General features: G+C 38.5%; 2 protein-coding genes across 7 annotated transcripts in view; both read left to right on the top strand.

Annotated features, from left to right (window-relative positions):
• SCN2A (sodium voltage-gated channel alpha subunit 2) overlaps positions 1 to 6,478 on the top strand; it is a 78,401-nt gene extending 71,923 nt beyond the window's left edge. For all 3 annotated transcript variants that reach the window (XM_084524039.1, XM_084524040.1, XM_084524038.1), the window contains exons 25-27: positions 437 to 541; positions 1,577 to 1,847; positions 3,106 to 6,478. In XM_084524039.1, coding sequence (XP_084380165.1) covers positions 437 to 541; positions 1,577 to 1,847; positions 3,106 to 4,301 — 1,572 coding nt within the window. In that variant the 3' untranslated portion in view covers positions 4,302 to 6,478. The remainder of the gene's footprint in view (positions 1 to 436; positions 542 to 1,576; positions 1,848 to 3,105) is intronic.
• A 2,035-nt stretch (positions 6,479 to 8,513) lies between these two features.
• Positions 8,514 to 21,560, top strand: part of CSRNP3 (cysteine and serine rich nuclear protein 3) — a 101,407-nt gene continuing 88,360 nt past the window's right edge. Inside the window, exons 1-2 of one of the 4 annotated variants that reach the window (XM_084524097.1) lie at positions 8,514 to 8,599; positions 8,770 to 9,048. In XM_084524097.1, the coding sequence (XP_084380223.1) occupies positions 9,036 to 9,048 (13 nt within the window). In that variant the 5' untranslated portion in view covers positions 8,514 to 8,599; positions 8,770 to 9,035. The other 3 variants (XM_084524095.1, XM_084524096.1, XM_084524099.1) reach the window with 3 other exon arrangements.

The raw sequence follows: 21,560 nt of genomic DNA, 5'->3' as shown, positions 1-21,560 counted from the left end.
TTGGTATCATAGATGGCAACTCTGAAATTTTGCCAAAATGTGCTTGAGAGGAAAAACAAGAGAAGGGGATTGGAATGTTTTATTAGCTTGTGTCCGATGAAATTTAGGAATTCAAAGAAAAAGCACCTCTCCTTCCTGAAGACTCCCATCCTCTCTACCTCCCCAATGGAAACCAGGGATCTACCACAAACATTTGAAGTTCAAGAGCCTTTCAAAAAATATCCTAAATATCAAAAGTGGAATATGTAAAGCATTTATTTTGTTACCCATATACTTATAATTGATATAAACTTATAGAACAGGATTTCCATGTCTGTCTTAATTTTTCACACAGATGAGAATGTGAACAAGAGTGATTATTACTATTCTATATTCCTGTTTATAAGTAACCAATGGGAATATGTGATTGTAACCAGTTTTTCTCTCTTTGCTTTACTTTGGAGGTCAAGATATTTTTATGACAGAAGAACAGAAGAAATACTACAATGCAATGAAAAAGTTGGGTTCAAAGAAACCACAAAAGCCTATACCACGACCAGCAGTAAGAATAAAAATTTTGTCTTTTTACATCTATTTAAGAAGTGTTTCAGTTATGCCTTAGGCTAAATGAAGTTGTAAGCTAAAAATACAAGTGATATAAGAAAAGGCTTATTCATCTGAAATCCAAATTATTTGTCCTTTGCATTCTAAACATGAAGGATTCTCTCTTCTCTTTCCATTTTCCCCCCTCATTTTCTATCTGCTGGTGGCAATGACATTTTATGTGGCATTTTTTCAAAACACTGGTTTGACTAAAACAATGAACTGTGACAGTGTATTTGTCAAGCTACGTGATAGCCTTAGGGCACAGGCTTTTTCAGTCATCAAGTAAGACTCTGAAACTGGGGGCAAGTTACCATATCATTGCCTGAAAAAAAAGTCCTTTTGCCTCTCACATTCCTGTTGCACAATCCATACAATGGTTTGTCCTCCTGCTCTCCCCTGGTGCTACAGAGCAGGGTTTGGCTGGGGCAGTGATTCCAGCTCTGCAGTTCTACTTTGGATTGTGGAACCTACTGAATGGCCCACTCAGCTATCAGTAAGTTCTCTGTAGCTGAGAAATGCAACACATTGTTTTAAAGGTCACCTTGGTGGCATGAAGAACACTGAACTCTGTGCTTGAAAACTTTGTAAGTTTCCCAAAGTTTTCTGACAATTGAAGCACTATTAACTCTCAGACTCTTTACCATACCACCTTGCCTTTGTTTTTTTCAAATTTTGTCAAGTTAAGCATTCAATCAGTAGTCTTTGTGACTGAAGCTTACAGTGAGCTGGTTTGAGATGGCAAAGTCACCTTTGCAATTTTAAAAAATGCACCATGCATATTTTGAAATCTCCCCTTTAATGCTTATGAACATAGTAATTGCATTTCTATTTGATTTGTGTTTACATGTACAAATGGGAAAATTCATACAAGTGAAAGACTTCATAGAAGACAAAAAATCCCCTTCATACTAGATTTAGTTAATCTGTAGCAATTGAAAAAAAGAAATTTTGCCCAATGCTTACTATAATGAATCTTATTTTTTTCCTCCAGAACAAATTCCAAGGCATGGTATTTGATTTTGTAACAAAACAAGCATTTGATATCAGTATCATGATACTTATCTGCCTTAACATGGTCACAATGATGGTAGAAACAGATGATCAAAGTGAAGACATGGAAAACATTTTATATTGGATTAACCTGGTGTTTATTGTACTGTTCACTGGAGAATGTGTACTGAAATTGATTTCACTTCGCCATTACTACTTTACTATAGGCTGGAATATTTTTGATTTCGTGGTTGTCATTCTCTCCATAGTAGGTAAGAACAATTCATTTTCATGAAATGGCTATTCTGGGGAAACTGAAAATTAATTTTGGAATGTAAAGTCTGTTTGCATTTGGGTTCATCATTGTGATTAGAAACTCTGACTCCTGTTTTTCTGTCTTCTGATATCTTATTACCCCAAAAATAACTGAACATTATGGTAAGAAATTTTTATCAGTGTGCTTCGTACACTCTTATTTTTACATTGGTTGAAATTAGACCCTTATACTGAATTCAGTAGAAATTCCTCAGCATGGAAAGAAATCAATAAATCAAAGGCAATTCTGATACAAAATGACAGTGGCAGTTGCAGGAGAAAACAGAGTCCTTCAATCCAAAAGTAAAATCTGTGTGGGACTCTGGGTAGGCTAGCATGCAAGCAACTCAGACAGCAATGTAAAATCCTAAGCTTTTTCAGAGTTTTGTTTGATCCTAAGAGGTTTTACACCAGAGCTAATGTGAGCAAAGAAGAAGCAGAACTGAAGCAGACATTGTAATAAATATATGGTTCTACTGATCTTTTATCTAGAGCAGAAAACCTGAAAGAACTTCAGCAAAAGTTGTTCCATTTTAATTGTCAGAACTTTAATTTATCATTTTGTCATTTTGTATGGAAACAGGATTTATTTAGTATTTTTCTGCTTCACTGAGGCCCATGATATAATGCTCTTCAATGGGTTCTAGGAAGCCGTTATATTATCAGCTTATTTATGTTTTGAATTGCTGTGTCATTAATGCTAGACTTGTGATCACGTTATTTCATATGTGACTAGGAAGTTACAGTTCTCTTTGAACTTATTTTATTTGAATTCCATAACTTGATTATATCATTTGAATACTGCTATAAATATGATCTTTCATATTAACTGGCATTATTTTTGTTAAACAGAAAGCTGTTCTGATCTCACTATTTGCAACTCTACATGCAGCAGTTACCAGTTTGTACTAAAAAAGATTGCCATTTTGTGTCTGTTTGCATATGCATTTATACAGTTAATGCTTAGAAATGTCATTGACACAGTTTTTCCTTATTCTGCAAATTACTTCAGACTTTCTGTTGGGATTTATGGATTTCAGTAGCATAATAGATGCTAAAGGTTTTGCAAAACCAACTGAGTGGCTAGAAGCTGAATTTCTGAAGACTCTACAATTTTCCTATTCTTAACATTCTACAATGTTTGTAGGATAAATCTTTAGCAGCAGCTTTTAAATGTAATAATATTATTTACTAATTTAACTTGTTTTTCAACAGGTATGTTCTTAGCTGAGATGATTGAGAAATATTTTGTGTCCCCCACTTTGTTCCGAGTCATCCGACTTGCCAGAATAGGTCGAATCCTGCGTCTCATTAAAGGTGCTAAGGGAATCCGCACTCTGCTCTTTGCTTTGATGATGTCTCTTCCTGCTTTGTTCAACATTGGCCTGCTGCTGTTCCTGGTCATGTTTATCTATGCGATATTTGGCATGTCCAACTTTGCCTATGTTAAGAGGGAAGTTGGGATTGATGACATGTTCAACTTTGAAACATTTGGCAACAGCATGATCTGCCTATTTCAAATCACCACATCTGCTGGCTGGGATGGTTTGTTAGCCCCAATTCTGAACAGTGGGGAGCCGGACTGTGACCCTCACAAAGATCATCCGGGGAGCTCTGTTAAAGGAGACTGCGGCAACCCTTCCGTTGGGATTTTCTTCTTTGTCAGCTACATCATCATATCCTTTCTGGTAGTGGTGAACATGTACATTGCTGTGATTCTGGAGAACTTCAGTGTTGCTACTGAGGAAAGTGCTGAGCCTCTGAGTGAGGATGACTTTGAGATGTTCTATGAAGTCTGGGAGAAGTTTGATCCAGATGCAACACAATTCATAGAGTTCAGTAAACTATCAGATTTTGCAGCTTCATTAGATCCTCCTCTTCTCATAGCAAAACCAAACAAAGTCCAGCTTATTGCAATGGATCTGCCCATGGTAAGCGGTGACAGAATTCACTGCCTTGACATCTTGTTTGCTTTCACAAAGCGTGTCCTGGGGGAAAGTGGGGAGATGGATGCCCTCAGAATTCAGATGGAAGATCGTTTTATGGCAGCCAATCCTTCTAAAGTCTCCTATGAACCAATCACAACCACATTAAAGCGGAAACAGGAGGAGGTATCTGCTGTCGTTATTCAACGTGCTTTTAGGCGTCACCTTTTAAGGCAAAAAGTCAAAAAAGTTTCATGTATATTTAATCAGGATAAAGGTAAAGATGAGGATGATCTGCCCACAAAAGAAGATATGATTATGGATAAACTAAATGAGAACTCCACTCCAGAGAAAACAGATATGACCCCATCCACAACCTCCCCACCATCCTATGACAGTGTAACAAAGCCAGACAAGGATAAATATGAAAAAGACAAATCAGAAAAAGAAGATAAAGGTAAAGACAGCAGGGAAAGTAAAAAGTAACACAGAATTATGTGATAAACTGTTTACAGCCTGAGAAAGTATGTATTTGTGTCAACAGGACTCCTGTAGGAGGTACATGCCAAACTGTCAGTTTTTACATATATAAATATATATATAATTATATATATATATAAAAGGTCAGTGCCTATAACAAGACAGTGACCCCTCGTCATCAAACTGCAACTCTGTAAAACAGGGTAACATCTTGACAGGAGGTTGTTGTTTTTATTACCAGCTGACACTGCTGAAGAGAAGATAAAATGGCCAATCAGACTGTAGGGATCGGTTAAAAAAAAAAAAAGGTGCGAACCTATGAATCTCTGTGTTTAACATGAAACACTCGGTATAAAAATTGTATCCACTGTTTGCATTTCAACAGCCACATTTGCCATATTTTTACAAAAATCAGTGTTGGTGAACTTATCATTTTTTAATTCACAGGTTGTTTACTATTATATGTGACTATTTTTGTAAATGGGTTTTATGTTGGGGAAGGGGTTATGAGAACCAGGTGTTCTACTCTCGGATTCTCTATAATGTACAGACAGAAGTGATTTGCATGAAGGCATGCTGCACTTGTAGTTCATGCATGGAAAAACATGACGTCGCACAAAGCAGCAGAGTCTGACTACTTCCATGTTTCAGGGTGGCTCTATATTTTGAGGTGCTTAATAACAGTATCCATCTAGTATCTCATCCAGATAAATTTTAATGTGCCTGTAAAGTCCCATAGAGTCTACAATAATAGAACAGATGTTTTATTTTTTCATAAGTCATTTAACTGTAGTTGAATGAACTCTGCGTAAAAAAATTGAGTGAGGGACATGAAGTCCATGTTTAAGTATTCTTCTGTGGAAAATAGCTTACCTGAACTTGGGAAATTTAATTTACCAAAAACAAACAAACAAACACAAAACTTAAGAATTATGAAGTTGTTCTGCTTCACCCTGCAGTATTGTTTAGCCATCTTCTGCTCTCAGCAAGGTTGACATCGTATGTGTTGATTAAAAAAGTACCGTCTATGTAAATAGTTATTTTATCCTGTGGTGCATGTTTGAGCAAACAAATAATGACCTGTGCACAATATTTATTGCATCAAATATGTACCACAACAAGTGTAGTTTGCAAGCTTTTAACAGCTAATATAAAGTATTCTGTACCATTATAGATAGTTTGGAAGCTATCACTGATGCATGTTTATCTTGCCTTTGCTGCTGTAATTTTTAATCCTTCCACTGTTAAAAGTCTAATATGGGAAGCCATATCTCAGTGGTTAAGTGAAACAAATTGTTCAATCAGTCATCATTCTTTCATGACATCAAGCAATAGTTTGCAGCTATTGAAGAGCTTCTTGCTTTGCATTCTAAAATTTTAAGTGAATACTGTACGGTGTATAGTCAGACTGTACAGGATTTGTTGCAAACTGCTCAATCTGTTGAAAATACATGGATAGAATTTTCTAAGAAAATATAAATATTGTAAAAATATCATTTTATTTTATTTTTCAGCGTTTTGTACATAAAATAAGAAATGAGAATTATCTTCAGGTTGATGTCACTGTCACTTTTATTACTTTCTATCCATAGCACTTTTTAATTCAAGAACTTCACAAAATAAGAAACAAAGGAGAGAATGGGGTAGCTTTAGGTTTCTGCTTTTTTATTAGTACTGTATTTTTGCACACATTTTAATGTGAAATACATTTCAAACTGAGTCCAAAATGCACTTGCTTCCAAATAGATATAACTTGTAATTGAAATGTGGTGGGGAAGATTTGTTTAAAATTCTAGCACTGCCTGCATCAGAAGTTTCAAGGTAGTCTTTTTATTCATAAAATCTTTACCAGTGTTTGTTTACATAGACTATTCTTATTCTTGTTGATTCATGCTGCACTAGAACTGTTCTAAATATAATATGGGATCCACGATGTTGTTTTTTTTCTTTTCTTTTCTTTTCTTTTTTTCCCACAGGGATTAAATAACAAACTTGTATAATTAATCACATCAGGACATTTTGTGTTTCTTACACAAGCAAAAATTTGATGTTGACTCCTCCTTTTACAAAAAATATTGACTTGTGTGTCGGTGAACTGCATGCAGGAAAATGCTATTACCATAAAGACCAGTAAACCACATTACAGTTGAGCCAAAAGAATAAAGACTTCATTTTTTATTGTATTCAATTGTTCTGTCTTTGTTTTCATCACTAAAAACTATTGGCTCCAAGAACTGCTATAACAATAAAATGTGAATATATAAAATGTTAGAAGTAGGGAATAGTGACTAAAACTCAATAATAAAATTGTGAAAGGTCAAATATTGAAGCTGTATGCTTTGAGGAAGATCTTTACTATGATTTCCATTTACTCTCATCAGGTTATTAATCCTATTAAAAACTATTCTAGAGTAGAATAACATTTATGTACACGATACCTAAAACCCTTTTTCATGTCAGGTGTTCTGAGACAACTAGAAAATCAGATGTTAAAGAAACTGGCTACCAAGGCTACAGAACAGTATGTATAATTTCAATGATATTTTACTTTAGAAATCACTTTGTGTGTGTTGTAAGGAAAATTTTGTTTTCTACATAATTTGTAAAATATTTATAATTCGTTATTTTACTTCAAGGCATGAGGGTGTGGAAGCCAGCAGGAACTTTGCTGGAACTTTTATTAAAGCATCAAATTCATACCTTAAAAAATAATCTTAGTGTGCTGAATGCAATTACAATTTCAAAGTACAATAATATTAATTTTCTGTGGTGAATTTATACACAGTGCTTTTCACTGCAAAGGAGCTGGCATATGCACTAAGTGTTGTGCATGTACCTGTGGAAGTGCTGGTATGAGAATGCAGAAGACAGGTGTAGAACACGCATTGCAAGTGTGGTGGCAGTGGAACTGAGAAAAAATTTGCATTTTGGGGGAAGGAATACAAGTATTTGTTGTGTCAGTCTTGTCATGCAAAGTTCCTAATTGTATCTCAACCTTATGAGATGTCTGGATGTATGTATCAAAGTATTTTTTCTCTCTCAGGAAAGCTTCCTGTGCTTCCTATACAAACAAAGCAGTTTTCTGTAAAATGAAGGGGCAAGAAATTGTCACATATATATATATATATATGTATGTATGTATATATATTTAATTACAAGATACGGCTATCCTTTCAATGTATTAAAATGAGCAAGAGTTCATTTACACTCTTGCAGTTGTCTGTGATCCTGTGATCCATGGACTTAAAAAAAATAGCATGTGCAACACTGAAAGTAGGGGAGCCAAATTTTTAGGTTGCAGTCACATTTGAGTGCTATTTAAAAAAAAATAAAAAATAAAAATTCTCTGTTGTAAATTTCAAGTACCATCTTGAACAAATTAAAAACTAGGCAAAATCTCAACCTTGTTGCTCCTCTGGGCACAAGAAGGAGCCTTTGTCTTGTGATCCCAGCCTGAACTTGTGTACATCTCTGTGGCACATCAGGACAACCGCACATGCCTGATCACGTACGTGACGTGTCTTACCCCTGAGCGTGGACCGGAGATCAGGGCAAAAACTTCTGAATGGTCTTTGCCCCGAATGAAGCAGGAGGACAGCTTCTTTCATCTCGACTCTTACAGCTTTCAATCACTAATGGTTTTTTGAGATTTTTAATTCCACACATCACTGTTGCAGCGCTACTGTAGCAAGCTATTAGGCCGCAGTGTTGCAATTAGATTTTCCCCTCTGCCAGGAAAACCTCAGTGCTCAGGATAGGGTCTAAGAAAGGAAGAAATGCGAAAGTCTGAAATCCCATCACCGAAGCACCAACGTTACGACCGGTTCGTTGGTGTCGTGGCAGGAGAGCCGTGAAAAATAAGCAGATACACACACGTCTGCATAGAGGATACCATTCAAGAACCGATCCATGCTTCCTGCAGTGACTTGCACGCAGCAGGAGCCTAGCGCCAGCACCAGCAGCGCGCTCGGAGCAGGCAGGCGTGCTGTTGCTCCAGCTCCCCCTTGCCCAGAGGCTGGTCCCTCGGCCCCGCCGCCGCTCCTCAGCCCTCCCGGCTCGGGCACGGCGCTGAGGCGGGCGGGCAGCGGGGCCTCGGCACCCGCCTGCGGCCGCCCGGGGCAGGTGAGGAGGCGCGGGGGAGCCGGGCGGGGCCGGGCTGAGGGGAGGCGCGTGCGACACGTCCGGGGCGGCCCCGGCTCTGGCAGCGGCGTCTCGAGCCCAACGGCCCTGCCAGGGCGGCGCGTGGTGGAGGCGCGAAGCGGCGCGAGCCCAACGGCCGGCAACGGCACGGGCACCGGCGCGAGGTGGGGCGAGGCGCGGCGGGGGGAGCGGGCTGGAGGAGCCGAGCCGAACCGGGTGGTGCCGTGCCGTGCTGTGCCGTGCCCGGCGGCTCTGGCACCGCTCCGTGCCGCTGTGCGCCGAGCGCCGCCCCGCACGGCTGCGAAGTCCGAGTTGGCCGCCTTTGTCTCGTCAGTGCGGCGGCTGGAGACTGGCACCTTGGAATCACGCGTGTGGGAGGCGTAACGCTGCGAGGAGCTGGAGCGTCGTCGCGTGGGTACTCTGGCAGGCGTTGGGGCGAGTGAAGAAAGGTACGTGAGCGCAGGTGGTGGCTCCCGGACTGCTTCTGCGCTGCTCTTGTCGGAGGGCAGCAAGCTCCAAGAGCTGTAGGGCTCTGAAACGCTGCTCTAAAGCCTGGCTGCAAGGACGGGTCTGCTCGTCCTGGACGCCTGCTCCTGGCTGATGATTTGTTTCGGTATTTTACCTTTGTGGTGTTTATCCTGTGAAGCGTGGTTCAGGCTAGCTCGGCAGCGTACCTCACTAGTTGAAGACAAGTCACTAAAAATTGCAGCTATTGTTTGCGCAAGATAGAAAATAAATTAAAAAGCAGAGACCTTCAGAGATGGTTTCTGTTTATCTCCATAACTAAACATCCTTTATTTTAAAATGTTCCTAGGGATCTTAAGTGTAGCTCTTCAGATCTGTTTACTTTATCAACCCTGAAAGAAACACAGCTTTCACCTGTGTGTGGTGTGAGGTGGGTTGGTATTAGGGAAACCTGTCTGCAATTTGAGTGAAGTGGGCTCGGTCTCAGGCACTTTCAGGAACATAAAGCAGTCAGATACCAGCTGTCATCGCACGCTACAGGAGCCCTTATTTATGTGATTCAGCGATGAGTGTTTACAGCTTGCAGTTTTATGTTATTGTGAATTTATTGCTGTCTTATGCCTAACTGTTTAGATTTCGGATTCTGACGGGTCCTTCTAATGACAATATTAAATAGTTTCTGGCCTTTGTGATTGCATAGCAATAGCTGGGGGAAATAAGCAATAACAGCTGCAGGATATTGTAATTGTATTGTGATAACGCATGTCCACTATTGTAGAATGGTGTAATTTAAAAACAAAAAGCCTTGTAAAGAGGATACAGATCCAAACACAGCCTGGTTTTGTGCTTGTGACGCTGGCAGTCCAGTAGCAGGAGTAGCAGCACCCAGCCACAGGCAGATGTTACCCTGTAACCACTGCGCTGATGTAACGCATCGATCTGTTTGTGCAAGATGGAGAGGGGAGTAAATGGGGCTGAACCTTGCTGTGGCTTCTTTTTTTTTATTTTTTTTTTTATTAATAGTGAAATGTAAATAAGGGTGTCCTTACAGGTGGTTGGTAGTGACTAATTTAGTGGAACAATGAATTGATGAAGGGGGAGGGTTGATGACCCTGGCAGCAAAGATGTCTGCCTAATGTCTATATGAATCTGACAAATGCCAAGCATCCTTATTACTGAAGTAGTGACTCATCAGATAGATACAGCTTTAAGTGAAGGACTGATATACACAAATAAGATCTAGAACATTAAATATTTTCCTGTTTTATTTTCCTTTTTTAAAATTGTTTACTGTTACTGTAGCATACTTTGTGGTATTATATCAGTTGGGTTAGTTACATTACTTGGTTTGTTAGTCCACAGTTGGTTTTGCCTCACCAATTTATCAAATGAATAATGCCATGCTATTGTGAATATAAATTTTCTGCATTGCATTGCACATGATATTATATTTATTATACACGGCATTATAAATATTGCAATACCAAGTATTAAACACTGAACTCTTTCATTTTGTTGTTGTAAATGACTTGATTTCTTAAGCTCGGTTTAAATATATTTGCAGATTTTCCAACTGTAGTAAGGATGCGGGTATTACCCCATCCTTCAACCATCCTGTTTATTGCATGGCTTTATCATGAAAAAAAACAAACACCTGTTGCCTTTCCTGGATGAGCTCAGTCTCCATTGGAGATGACTCCCACTGCTCTGATCATCCTCAGCAGTTTGATGGCTTATCTGAGGACTTCATGAGACCTGCATGGTTCTGTGCCAGGCTAGGTAGACCAAGATAGGAAGGAGAGGGGGCGTGACTATGTTTCCAGATAGCTACCCAAATCTGCACTCCGTGTGGCATGAAACAAAGAATTAATCAAACTAAGTGGTTTTGGTAGTCCTATATTCTGTATAGTGTTCAGCCTGATAAGCAAGTGTGGTTTGAACAGATAAAAAAGAATTTATTTCCTAGTTAATAGCTCTTCAGAACTATCCAAAACCGTGAGCCACTCTGCAGATTACACTTGCACTTAGTTTCCAAGATTTCTTTTAGAAGTATTTTGCTATAATCTGATGTTTAAGTAATTGCTGTGTTAAAATAAAGATGTATTTAATATATGTGTATATTTAGAGTGAGACTACTTTTATATACAAAAGCAATTTCTGCAGATCATGTTTGCAAAACTGTTTTCTCCAGGGTTCTTTCCCACTTCACTGTGCTACAAACCAGCACAGAGGTAAAATAATTTTAGCAGTATTTACATGTAATATTTTTTGTGCAGTGTTCTCAAGATGTTTTACGTCATTACACATGCTTGACAGAAAAATAAGTCTAGCACTTTTGTAAGATTATAATGGGGTGTAATGGGGTGCTGAAAAGGGCATGTTTGATTGCATTGTGAATTCCATGTTATTACATAGATGCTTTGATCAGCGTTTTTGTTGTTGTTGTTGTTTTATTCACGCTTCTGGGAGCTGTTTGTGCTCAAATGGGAATTGCATGACTCTGATTTTTCACTTTGCTTTGAAGTGACAACAGCATTCTCAAAAGGGATGGTTTTCTATTCTAGCAATCAAACGTTAATTTTTGTTACCTGGTGAGAACACAGGTACAAAAGCAAACTGTATGTATAAGTAACCTTGAAATACTGCTTTAAACAATTGCATTGTAAATATTGCTTTATGTAATCTGTTTTATGCAATACTCTTTTTCTTGTGTGTGCTTCTCATCAAGTGCTTTTTTTTTTTTTTTTTTTTTTAAAGATCTGTTCTTTTTCCTGTGTACAGATAGACTGAGCAATGTAAATCAGGTGTACACATTTTGTACCAAGTATATCTGGGAAAGAAATGTGCAAGCTGCTATTCTTATGTTGTACATAGTATATCTTTTTAAACAGTACTTTGCTTAACTTATTCTGTATAAATGATATATATATATATATATCATCAATTTTTAGTGGAAATTTGGTAGATAATTGTGGGGGAGAGTACAGAAGTAAGATCTGAGGAAGCATTTTGTTTTCAGGTTGAAAATACACGAGCATTTTTGATAAGAAAACCAGAACTAGCGGTAATTTCCCAGCAGACATGTTTCTGTTACAGCCTTGCTATGTCATGACTGACTTTTTTTGCAGTTCCCATGGCAACAAGGATTTTTGATCTGCAAAACAGAACACTGTGTATGGTTTGAGGGGGTACACATTTTCTTTATTACAGAAGCAATTTTGATCCATGAAAGGAGCTGATCAGGCTCCCTGGTGTCCTGCTCCCATCCCCCCTTTAATAATCCATGTTTTGTTTGTATGATTACATGTAAATGTGAATTCCTTTTTGACAGGAACGTGGTTACCAGTTTTCATTTTTGTCATAGTATAGGAGATGGCAGAAAATTTGTAATGGCTTGTTGTAATCATAGCCTGGAAAATATGCTCCAGGTGGAATCCTGACAAGCAAAAAGCCACATTTGTAAACATCATATATGCATATAAAACACTGAGAGTTAAAGCTGCTCGGGATTTGCATTGTCTTCCACTAGTATATACTTTGGCTTGATGGACACTGTTTCCAAGATGAATTGATAAAACAGCTACTTTTAAAATGGACTTAGATGCTTTAACACAAGAATCCTAAAATAATATACGTAGTTCACATACTAAAATGTGTGAACAGTGGTGGTAATCTTGTGTATGTTTTATGTGTATGCCTACCCCTCACCTTTTCAGGTGAGTATACTGATGGCTTTGCTCAAAATAGTTTATGAAGGCTGAGGGCAAACATCAGGGTCATGATCAGAGCTTTGGCACTTCCCGAATGCTGGTTCTGAGGTCTGAAGATGCCCTGTTGGCTGCAGTGTGTGGGTGATGGAGGTGGCGGGGCACCACTGCTTCCTCCAGTGTTCCTTTTCTTGGGGTAGCTGAGAGACACCCCTTTGTGAAAGACCTTTCACTAGTGCTGTCACCTGGGTGTGTCTGAGCTTGCATCAAAAAGTGGCATACATGTGAGAGAGAAACCATGGATCACACCCAGACCCATCCATGACTACAGTGAGGCAGCATCAGGTTTCTCAAATGAAGCCTAAACTGCCCTAAAATTTCTGAAATGATTAATTTTTTTTTTTTCTCTTTATTGACCCCCTAGTGGATAGATTAAACAAGGTAGGCGCGTGTAGTTTGGATCTCTGCGTCTCTCTTCTCTTGAACAATTCTTGAATCAGTTTGGCACTAAGGTTGAATGGTAGCTTATAGCCTGCAGCAGTGTCATGCGGAACGCTTTAAGTGGCTTTTGGGTATCCTTACATTTGTGGATTCAAGAAAATCAGGATATGAATATTCAAAATTTGAACATGGGTATGCAAAGCTTTATGGTGACTGACAGCATCTGGTAGTGTATTGCATACCACCTCTGGAAACAAACTCATTTTTGTGAGCTTAGCGGTTTATTCTGATAGCGTAATACTAGGCAGCAGAGTTTTTCACTGAACCATTTGTCCAGTGCTCCCTAAAAATTCAAGAGAAGGTAATTGCTGGCTCAGGCGTTATGCTTGAGAAACGTGTAAAATTTGGGAGGAAGAATCCCTTAAATGCAACTAAAGAATAGAAAGAGTTGTGAGTTGCAATCTCAGATCTCTTCCGCTGTATGTGGAGAGGCTGCAGGGCTGGTGGTTGTGTGGAAAGCTGGATGAGTGGGTCAGGTGGCTGGCATCTGCCTTAATGTTGAGCTGCAGCAGAGGAGGCAACAATACAATGCTGCGGTCACTGACCCTGGGTTGTTCTGGGTTATAAATCCTGCGGTTGCAGCCTCTGCTGTTCCTCAACATGTGCTGTTCACGTTTAAGGGCTTTTCAGCTCATCTCTATCACCATCTGCTCCATAATGGAAACAGAGCAGTTTTGCTGTATGTGAGCCCTTGGCCTCCCTGAGTAGAGGAGGAGGTGCACGAAGCCCTGGTCTGGCCCTGGGAACTTCGTTGTCTGCTTGGCTTTGTTGCGGTGCTGGGTGCTACTCACCGGTCTATCATTGTGGGTGGAAAACAAAGTGAGGTAATCTCTTATGCATGAGGACATACATGTTTTTTATACTATGTGTGCTTTCATGCTTGTGTATGAAATACTACACACCCTAATGTGTCTCTAATTGGAAAAAGGAAACCATAGTCCATCTGTGGAACACCTTGTCAGCAGGAATATATTGGCACCATTTGTCCTGCACGGGCAATTAGAAAAGCAGCAGCAGCATTTCTTAACTGCAAGTATGCACTAGGTGTCAGTGCGTGATCACACCGAATTGGTGTTTGCATGGAGAGGTTCATTATGGTACCTCCCTTATGGATAGTGATTTTAAAGAAAATTCCTACTTTGTCTTCAGAATGTAGTGTGGCTTAGCCACACTACACATCAAAAGGAATTAATTCAATCCTTTTTTTTTTAGGAGTGGTCTGATAAAAATGTTAATTAAGAAGAAATCATACTTAGTGCTAAATAAAGGTAATTTAAAGACTTTCAGCAGTTCATGTGTTGATCATCATCTAGATTTCTTGCCAGTATTTGGTATATTACTGATGAAATATGCTACATGATTCTGTTTCTGATCTTGGGTATGACTAAAATTCCTAATAAAATGAGGGAAAATCAGTTTTTATAATTATGCATTATTTGTAGAACAAACAGTCAATTATTTTCAAAACTACTATTTTTCTTAAGGTTTGTACAAGATTAAGTCTGTAAATATCAGCTGAGGTGGAAGAAATACCATGAATATAGCTAAAATTGCTTGGTGTTATGAAAGAAAATGTTTTGTTCTCTTGTTGTATACAGACACCAGAATGGAAAATCACATTCATTAGGATATATTTTAATGCCTAAATTACTTGCATCTCAGTATTAGGTTATTTGACTTTTAAACAGACTTAAATTCAGAATATTTAGCCTTGTTTTAACCTACTTCTAATGATAGATGACTAGAGAATGTATATTTGATATACATTCAATCAGCATTTGTTTAGAACTTTAACTTGTTGCAAAACATTTTATTTCTGTTTTGTGTGTTGAAGTATTCAGTGAGAACAGTGCATTAGTAGGCTAAAATATCATAAATAGTCACTCATTTGATAAATATTTGAAATGGCTCTCCTGTATCTTCCATTTTGTACTCAAATTCTATTAAATTTTAATCCATAACAGTGAATGGTAAAAAACAAAAACAATATATTACTGTCTCATATGTAATGTATGGAAAGGCCGCCTTTAGCATTGCTCCATGGTACCATAAGGAAGTTGTTAATGCCCATGCTAGTAGCTTACAGAAGTTGATTTGTTTATAAACACATTTTTCACTCACACTTAACATTATGTTGCTCTGTGTTCTGTGCAGAACATGAATATTGATGTGACTGATGGCTGACCTTCAGTATTTCCCCTATTGTTGCAGCTGTAAAAGAGAACTGTTGTTGGTGTCATCTTTGTTTATTCAGTGACAGGACGACACTTAACTGTCAGATACTTTCTATCCGTCCATTCGTCAGACATAAAGGCATTATTTTTTTCCACACCGATTGCCCTCTGGTTACATTGTATAATGAGTTTTAAGCACTACATCTTTCATCAGGGGATGCAGCTACCTTTCTAGCCATATTTTAAGACAAATTCTGATCTGGCTTGCATAAGGAGGCCCATAAGAAGTACCACTAGTTAGAGATTAAAATAGTGTTTTGCTCCCTCTATACTCCCTTACACAGACATACTGAATATAAATGCATATAACAAGTTCTAAATATAGGAGAGTTTGAGTGACTTGTCACTGCATGTGATTCCTTGACTTTGTCTCTGAACACTGAACAAAAGCCCATTTGCCAGCTTCAATTGCTCATTAACTTCACCAGAATTATTATCAATTCATAATGATGCAGAATAGAGCAGATTCTGTCACTGTTTTAAAAATTGCCCTTAACTAAGGCTTAAGAATTAATGCATAGGAAAGGCTGATTTTTGATTGTTTGTTTGTTTCTAATGTCAACTTTGGTATTTTTATAGGATCTCTCTTGAGAAGTTCATCTGTCTGAAAAGAGATTTTTGTGCTCAGTGACAAAATTTTATTTTCCCTTATTTGACATGGCTTGAGCAAATTGGTTAAAATTATTCCCAGTGCTTTCTTTCCGCTGTGCTGCTTCTCATTGCCAAGCATGATGTTTTCTTGGTGTGTTGCCTGTGAAGTTTGTGATTTAGGGAAGCATTTTTGCAATGCCCAATGCTGCCCTGGAGGTGATTAAAAAGGCATCTGCAACTCAGGAAATCAATTTGGCGGTTCTCTACTGCTGTAACCTTTAATGTAATGCTTTATTTCCTATGCTAAAAAACACAGTAAAGTTCAGTCATCCTGCATTTCACTGGGATTTCTAGATGGCTAAAGTGAGCATATTAGCAAAGTAGTATGTCTGAATTTCTGATCTCTAGAGTATAGGCAGCTGTGTACATTGAGAATCTCCAACACTGATCCCTCTTCTGTGGGTGGACTCTTGATATAATAGGATCATTTCTGTTACAAAAGATAGCCATGCACTCGTTTTTTTGTAGTTGAGAGCACTTCTTAAGAAAGTGAGAGACTTGGTTACTGTTCTTCCCTCAGTCTGAAAGTGTTCCAGTCTGCACCTGCATCTTCCAGAAGTGTGCCATAAATGACAAGCTGTAACATAATTTGGAGCAGATAATGCTGAGGAGTGTGTCTTCTGGGTGAAAAGGGACAAAAAGGGGTGTAACACTCAAGCCTCATTACTGGGTCACTCAGCTGGGCTTGCTTTCATGTTCACACAATGTTTCTGTATTGTACACAACGTTTTGGAAATAGGGACCAGACTCCCATTTCCTCCTGAGTGTCCTCTTCTAAACTCCTCTGCAGATCTGTATGTGGAGGTGCAGGTGGATTGTTTGCTGAACAAACTTTGGTGGAGACCAAGTACGTTTTAATTTATCAGCAAAGCTAAGTGCAGACATTCTGAACTCCACCTTAGCTATGACACAATAAAAAGGTAAATAATGAACTTTTTAACTTGCAAGAATTGTGACAAATCAGGCACCTATTGAATTTCAGAAAGGGCAACTGATCTATCAAGTTATTTGTGTACAGTGTTTTTAAATAACTTTGCTGTTTATGCATATAGTGTACTTGAGAATCATCATTTGATCACTTCTCTTTGATAACTGCTTGGTGTGTTGATGTCCGGAAGATCTGAAATCTGTTAGAGAAGATTGGCCTTAAGATATTGGTGTAGACTTAGGAGCTCTCTAGTAATGTATGTAGAGTGATTTATGGCCAGTCACCCAGCATTAACTGCATCTGAGTGTAAAGCTGCTTTTAAGGGCACGTGTTCAATCTGTGAGGCTGAGCACAGGGTAGCTGTGGAGTCATGCATTAAGCTGTGCTGGGTGAAGAGAGTCAAACTTTGGAACTTTGATTCTGTGATGGAAATACAGGGATTAGATTGATGTTGTAGTTTCTTCCATAAAATATCTCACCCGTGGCTCTAAAAGAGAAGGGGTGGAGGGGGGAATCTTATACTTGCAAAGTACAAATGGTCTTTGATATTTATTAAAGTAATTAATAAAAGAATGAAAGTCTTCAGGCAGCCTGGGATGTGCAATTTTTTTAATTTTTTTTTGGGGGGGGATCTATATGCTTAATTGCTAGCAAGGTCAGAACTGGCTTGATTCAAAATCAGCTTAAAGGTTTCATCAAGTCAGAGTGTTAGTAGAGAAAGATGGAATATAAATAAAAGAAGAAACTTGTATAACCTGCAAGATAAGCAGAAAGAAAAAGAACGCTTATTAATTTTTCAGATACTCAGTGGTAACTAAGTATGGTCTCATAATGAACTTGTCACAGGGAAAAAAAAAAAAAATTCTATCCCTCCCTGAACTAGCTATTAGTTACCTTTTTGCTGCCAGTCTGTCTGTGCCCCGTCCAAAAGGGGTAGTACCCCATCTCTTTTCTTACCTTGCCATTCCAGCATTATACTCCTTACCAAAGCTGATATGGCTACAAACTTTTTTTTTTGAAAAAAAAAAATGTTGTTGGTTTTTGTTTTGTTCTGTTAAGTTTGCTTAATTTTTTTCTTTCAGTCATGACATCTAGATTATGGTTTATAAGAGTCTTGTTTTTAAAATCTTATGTTTCAGGCTGTTACTATAAAACATGTTGGTATGTAAATAACTGGAACTGGAAATAATTTCCATGCTAGAAAGCTGCTTTGTAAGATAGTCACAGATGAATTAATGTGAAATCATATATACTCTTGTGCTGAATTTATTTGCTTACCTTTTCTCTCCCATGTTTCATTTATTATTCCACTTCTGAGTTCACTGAAGGCAGGTGACTGTACTCTTAAACTGATTGAAGGAATACAGATGGATGTTGGTAAGTGGGTGGGAGTCTGAGGAGTTGAAATTTATGCAACTTGCACTTGAAGAGGTGAAAATTAGTCTGCCTTGAATATGTTTCTCAATTTTGCCTTGAAATTTGTTCCCACCTGGCAGTATTTTCATGGAGGTTTCTGGTGTTTTTTATATGAACTGTATCTTTTTTTTTTTTTAAGAGGAAAGGAGAATTTGTTTTGGTTTTGTTTATCAAGAGCTAAAGAAAAACTTGCTTATTATAACAGAGGTCTGCAGTACTGTTACCCTTAAAACTGAGAAAGGAACTAGCTTTTTACAGCTGCACAGAAAGCAGTGTATTTTTTTTTTTTTTTCCTCGCCATCTTAGAATAGTGTTTACAGCTCTTTGAAAATTCCACCTCATGTAACATGTTGTCAAGTGTCAGGTCCACTGACCAGTATTGCCACTTTTTAGCATCCTCATATGCTATATAAAAAAGGCTTGTTTTTTATACTGTTGTAAACTGAAACAAATATTGTTAGGCACAGCTGCTTCAGAGATAGCAGTCTTCTATGTTCTGTTAAAAAGTAAAATTGTCTGAATGTTACGATGAAGTAATCACGCTCTTTCTTGAACGAGTTTAGATTCTTGAACTATAGAGTTACATTTTTCCACTCCGCATCGCCTGCAGTTATCCAGCTGCTGCTGAGCAGTCATCCCTTCAGGCTTCAGTAAACGTAGTCAGTAGGGCATTCCAGCCAATATAACTTGTATGCGTGCTGCGTTTTTGCATGGTGCTACTTCTGATTTCTGAGTGCTGGTTTGTTCAGAGACTCACACAGGTTCTGTGCGGAGCCTGTCACTATTTAAACCTTGGATTGTTGGAATCCAACGTGCCTTGAAAAATTTCTGAGGCTTGTAAACGACAGCATTTGCCCACCATTTGTGGGAAAGAAACCTCAATTCTCCTTTTTTTTTGTTATTATTATTTTTTTTCTCCTCCATCTTCAAGAGTCTTTTGAGAGGTTGGGCCCTTTCCTCTCACAAACTGTGTTGGCCATTGGCTTAACTCTTGGCTCCTAGCCGTGGGAGCCATTGTTATTCTAGGCAGGTTGGTCATTTTTGGTCATATTCACGGTCATTTTGTATTTCAGTTCCACAGCTGATCTCTCAGCCAGGTACTAAGAGCGATTGTCTTTCTCGGCCACATTGTCTCTGACGCCTAAATAGTGCTCTGTGCCAGGCTTTTGTAGCTACCTCTAGAGGTGCTGCGCTTTGTAATTTGCTGACTGATCTTTCAACAAACAGCTTGCTGTTGTTCAAATTATATGACAGCACCTTCCAGTGTGGCAAGACACATGCAGTGTTTTCAGGAGCCTTCCTCCTAACCTTGCTACTCTCGTTTTATCAGCTCATAGCAACAGATGCATTTTTCCTGGAGTGAGGTGGGATTTTTTTTTTTTTCTTAATGCTGTAACTGCAAAAAGCCAAGTGCCTCAGGAAGAATGGAGCCAGCACGTGAGTGCCAGATATTCACAGGTTCCAAGGCATGTTTGCAGAGCTCTTGGCCTGTATTTCATGTTCTGAGAGGCACATAGGATGTAGGACACTGAGAAAGAAGGGGTTACAAAGTCTCTCTCTTTTCAGGAGGTCTGATAGATGGAACATGACATATGTGCCTGGAATCTTGGTAGCAGAATGGCGAATAAGATTCTTATTTCTAGACCACATATATGGAACGTAATCAGATGTTGTAGTGACAATCTTTCAGGACAGCTTTATCCTGTTGAAAACTTGATGGCTTCCCATGTTTATATCTGAGGTGGTAACTTCTGCTCCTGAGCCAGGCAGTAGCCACTATGTTTCTTAGGCAAGCGGCTGATTCCCCTGGTTGGTAGTCTGATGAAAAAATGGGTATGTCTCAAATGTCTGCCTGTAGCTTTCTCCAAATACCAACCTCCATCTGTGTCTTCATTAAGCAGAATGCCTGAGCTGATCTCACAATTTAGAATCTAATTACTGTAGTTCTGTAACGAAGGACAATGTGATGACCAATCAAAAAGTTACATAACCTGAGGGGAGCTGCTGGGAGTCACCCGTGATATGAGTGCCTGTGTGGATTATCAAGTGAAGATAAAGAGACGTCACTTACTGGTATTCGGAGTTCTTTGACACATGTAAATCTGCAAGTAGCTTTTTCCCCCAGCCATCTTTTCCCTTCCTTTCTGTCCCACTTGCAAATATTTGCATTTCAGGAAAAAAAAATATAAAAAAAAAATAAATTGCAGAATGTGCTACCCAGAATCTTAAATGTGAGAACAGACAGGACACATCACATCCTATCCCATGTTGCAGGAAGAAAAAGTGGTCTAGTCTTGGTGTGAAGGTACATGTGAACCATAAGGAACTGATGAGCTGTTGCTCCCATCTCACTAACTATTGTGTGTTTCTTCAAAATATGAAGTAAAGACCACTAGCAGAAAACTGGATGCAGAACTATTGATTTAGCTTTAAAGAATTTTAACTATCTTTAGATAAGTAAATCCATCGTGATTCCAGGAAGCAAATCAGTATGGATTCTAAAGCAGCTATGGACCAGATATCGAATAAAGTAAAGGAGAGAGAGGAAAATAAATCTATTTTATTAGATAAAATAGAACAGTTGTGTTTTTTATTTATTTTTTATTTTTATAAAGAGAGGTATAAGGTCTAAAGGGAAAGAAAATGGGATTACTATTAGAGACTGCTGAGGGAGGGGAGTGGAACAATTAGCTCTGCTAGAGAAAGAGGCTGAAGAAAGATATTCTGGGAAGGATCATGTTCAGTTTTAGCAGTGGATGTTATGAAATACAAGAGATTTGTTTGAGGTTCTAATTACTCACTAAGCTGTGTCAGCTCACCTTTACAATCGGGGCTGTCTAAAGCATTAAGATGAACATGGGTTTTATTTTATCATTATTATTATTATTATTTTTAACCAGCATCTCTTTTAATTTGCTTAGTACCATTATATGGTAAAGCAGAGGGGATTACTGTGATGCAATTTATATGCACTTTCTACATTTTTTTTCTCTGAAGATTTTTTTTTGTCCTCTATGAAGGAGGTGATCCTTCAACATGTCACCCTTGCGTAAAGGGATTGCTAAAAGAAGCTTTAATCTTTGTAGACTGAAAGAAAATGGAAGCAAATATTTTAGTAGCAACAGACATGAGCAGGAAAAGAAGTGCAGAAAGTTATTTCAGGAGCCTGCTTCCAGATGAAGCCTTTCTTTTGTGCAATGTAATGGTTCTGGAGGAAAAAACA

This window comes from Aythya ferina (assembly GCF_964211825.1).
Source record: "Aythya ferina genome assembly, chromosome: 6".
Lineage (NCBI taxonomy): Eukaryota > Metazoa > Chordata > Aves > Anseriformes > Anatidae > Aythya > Aythya ferina.
The sequence above is the reverse complement of the archived record's forward strand: the minus strand, read 5'-3'. Positions and strand labels throughout refer to the sequence as shown.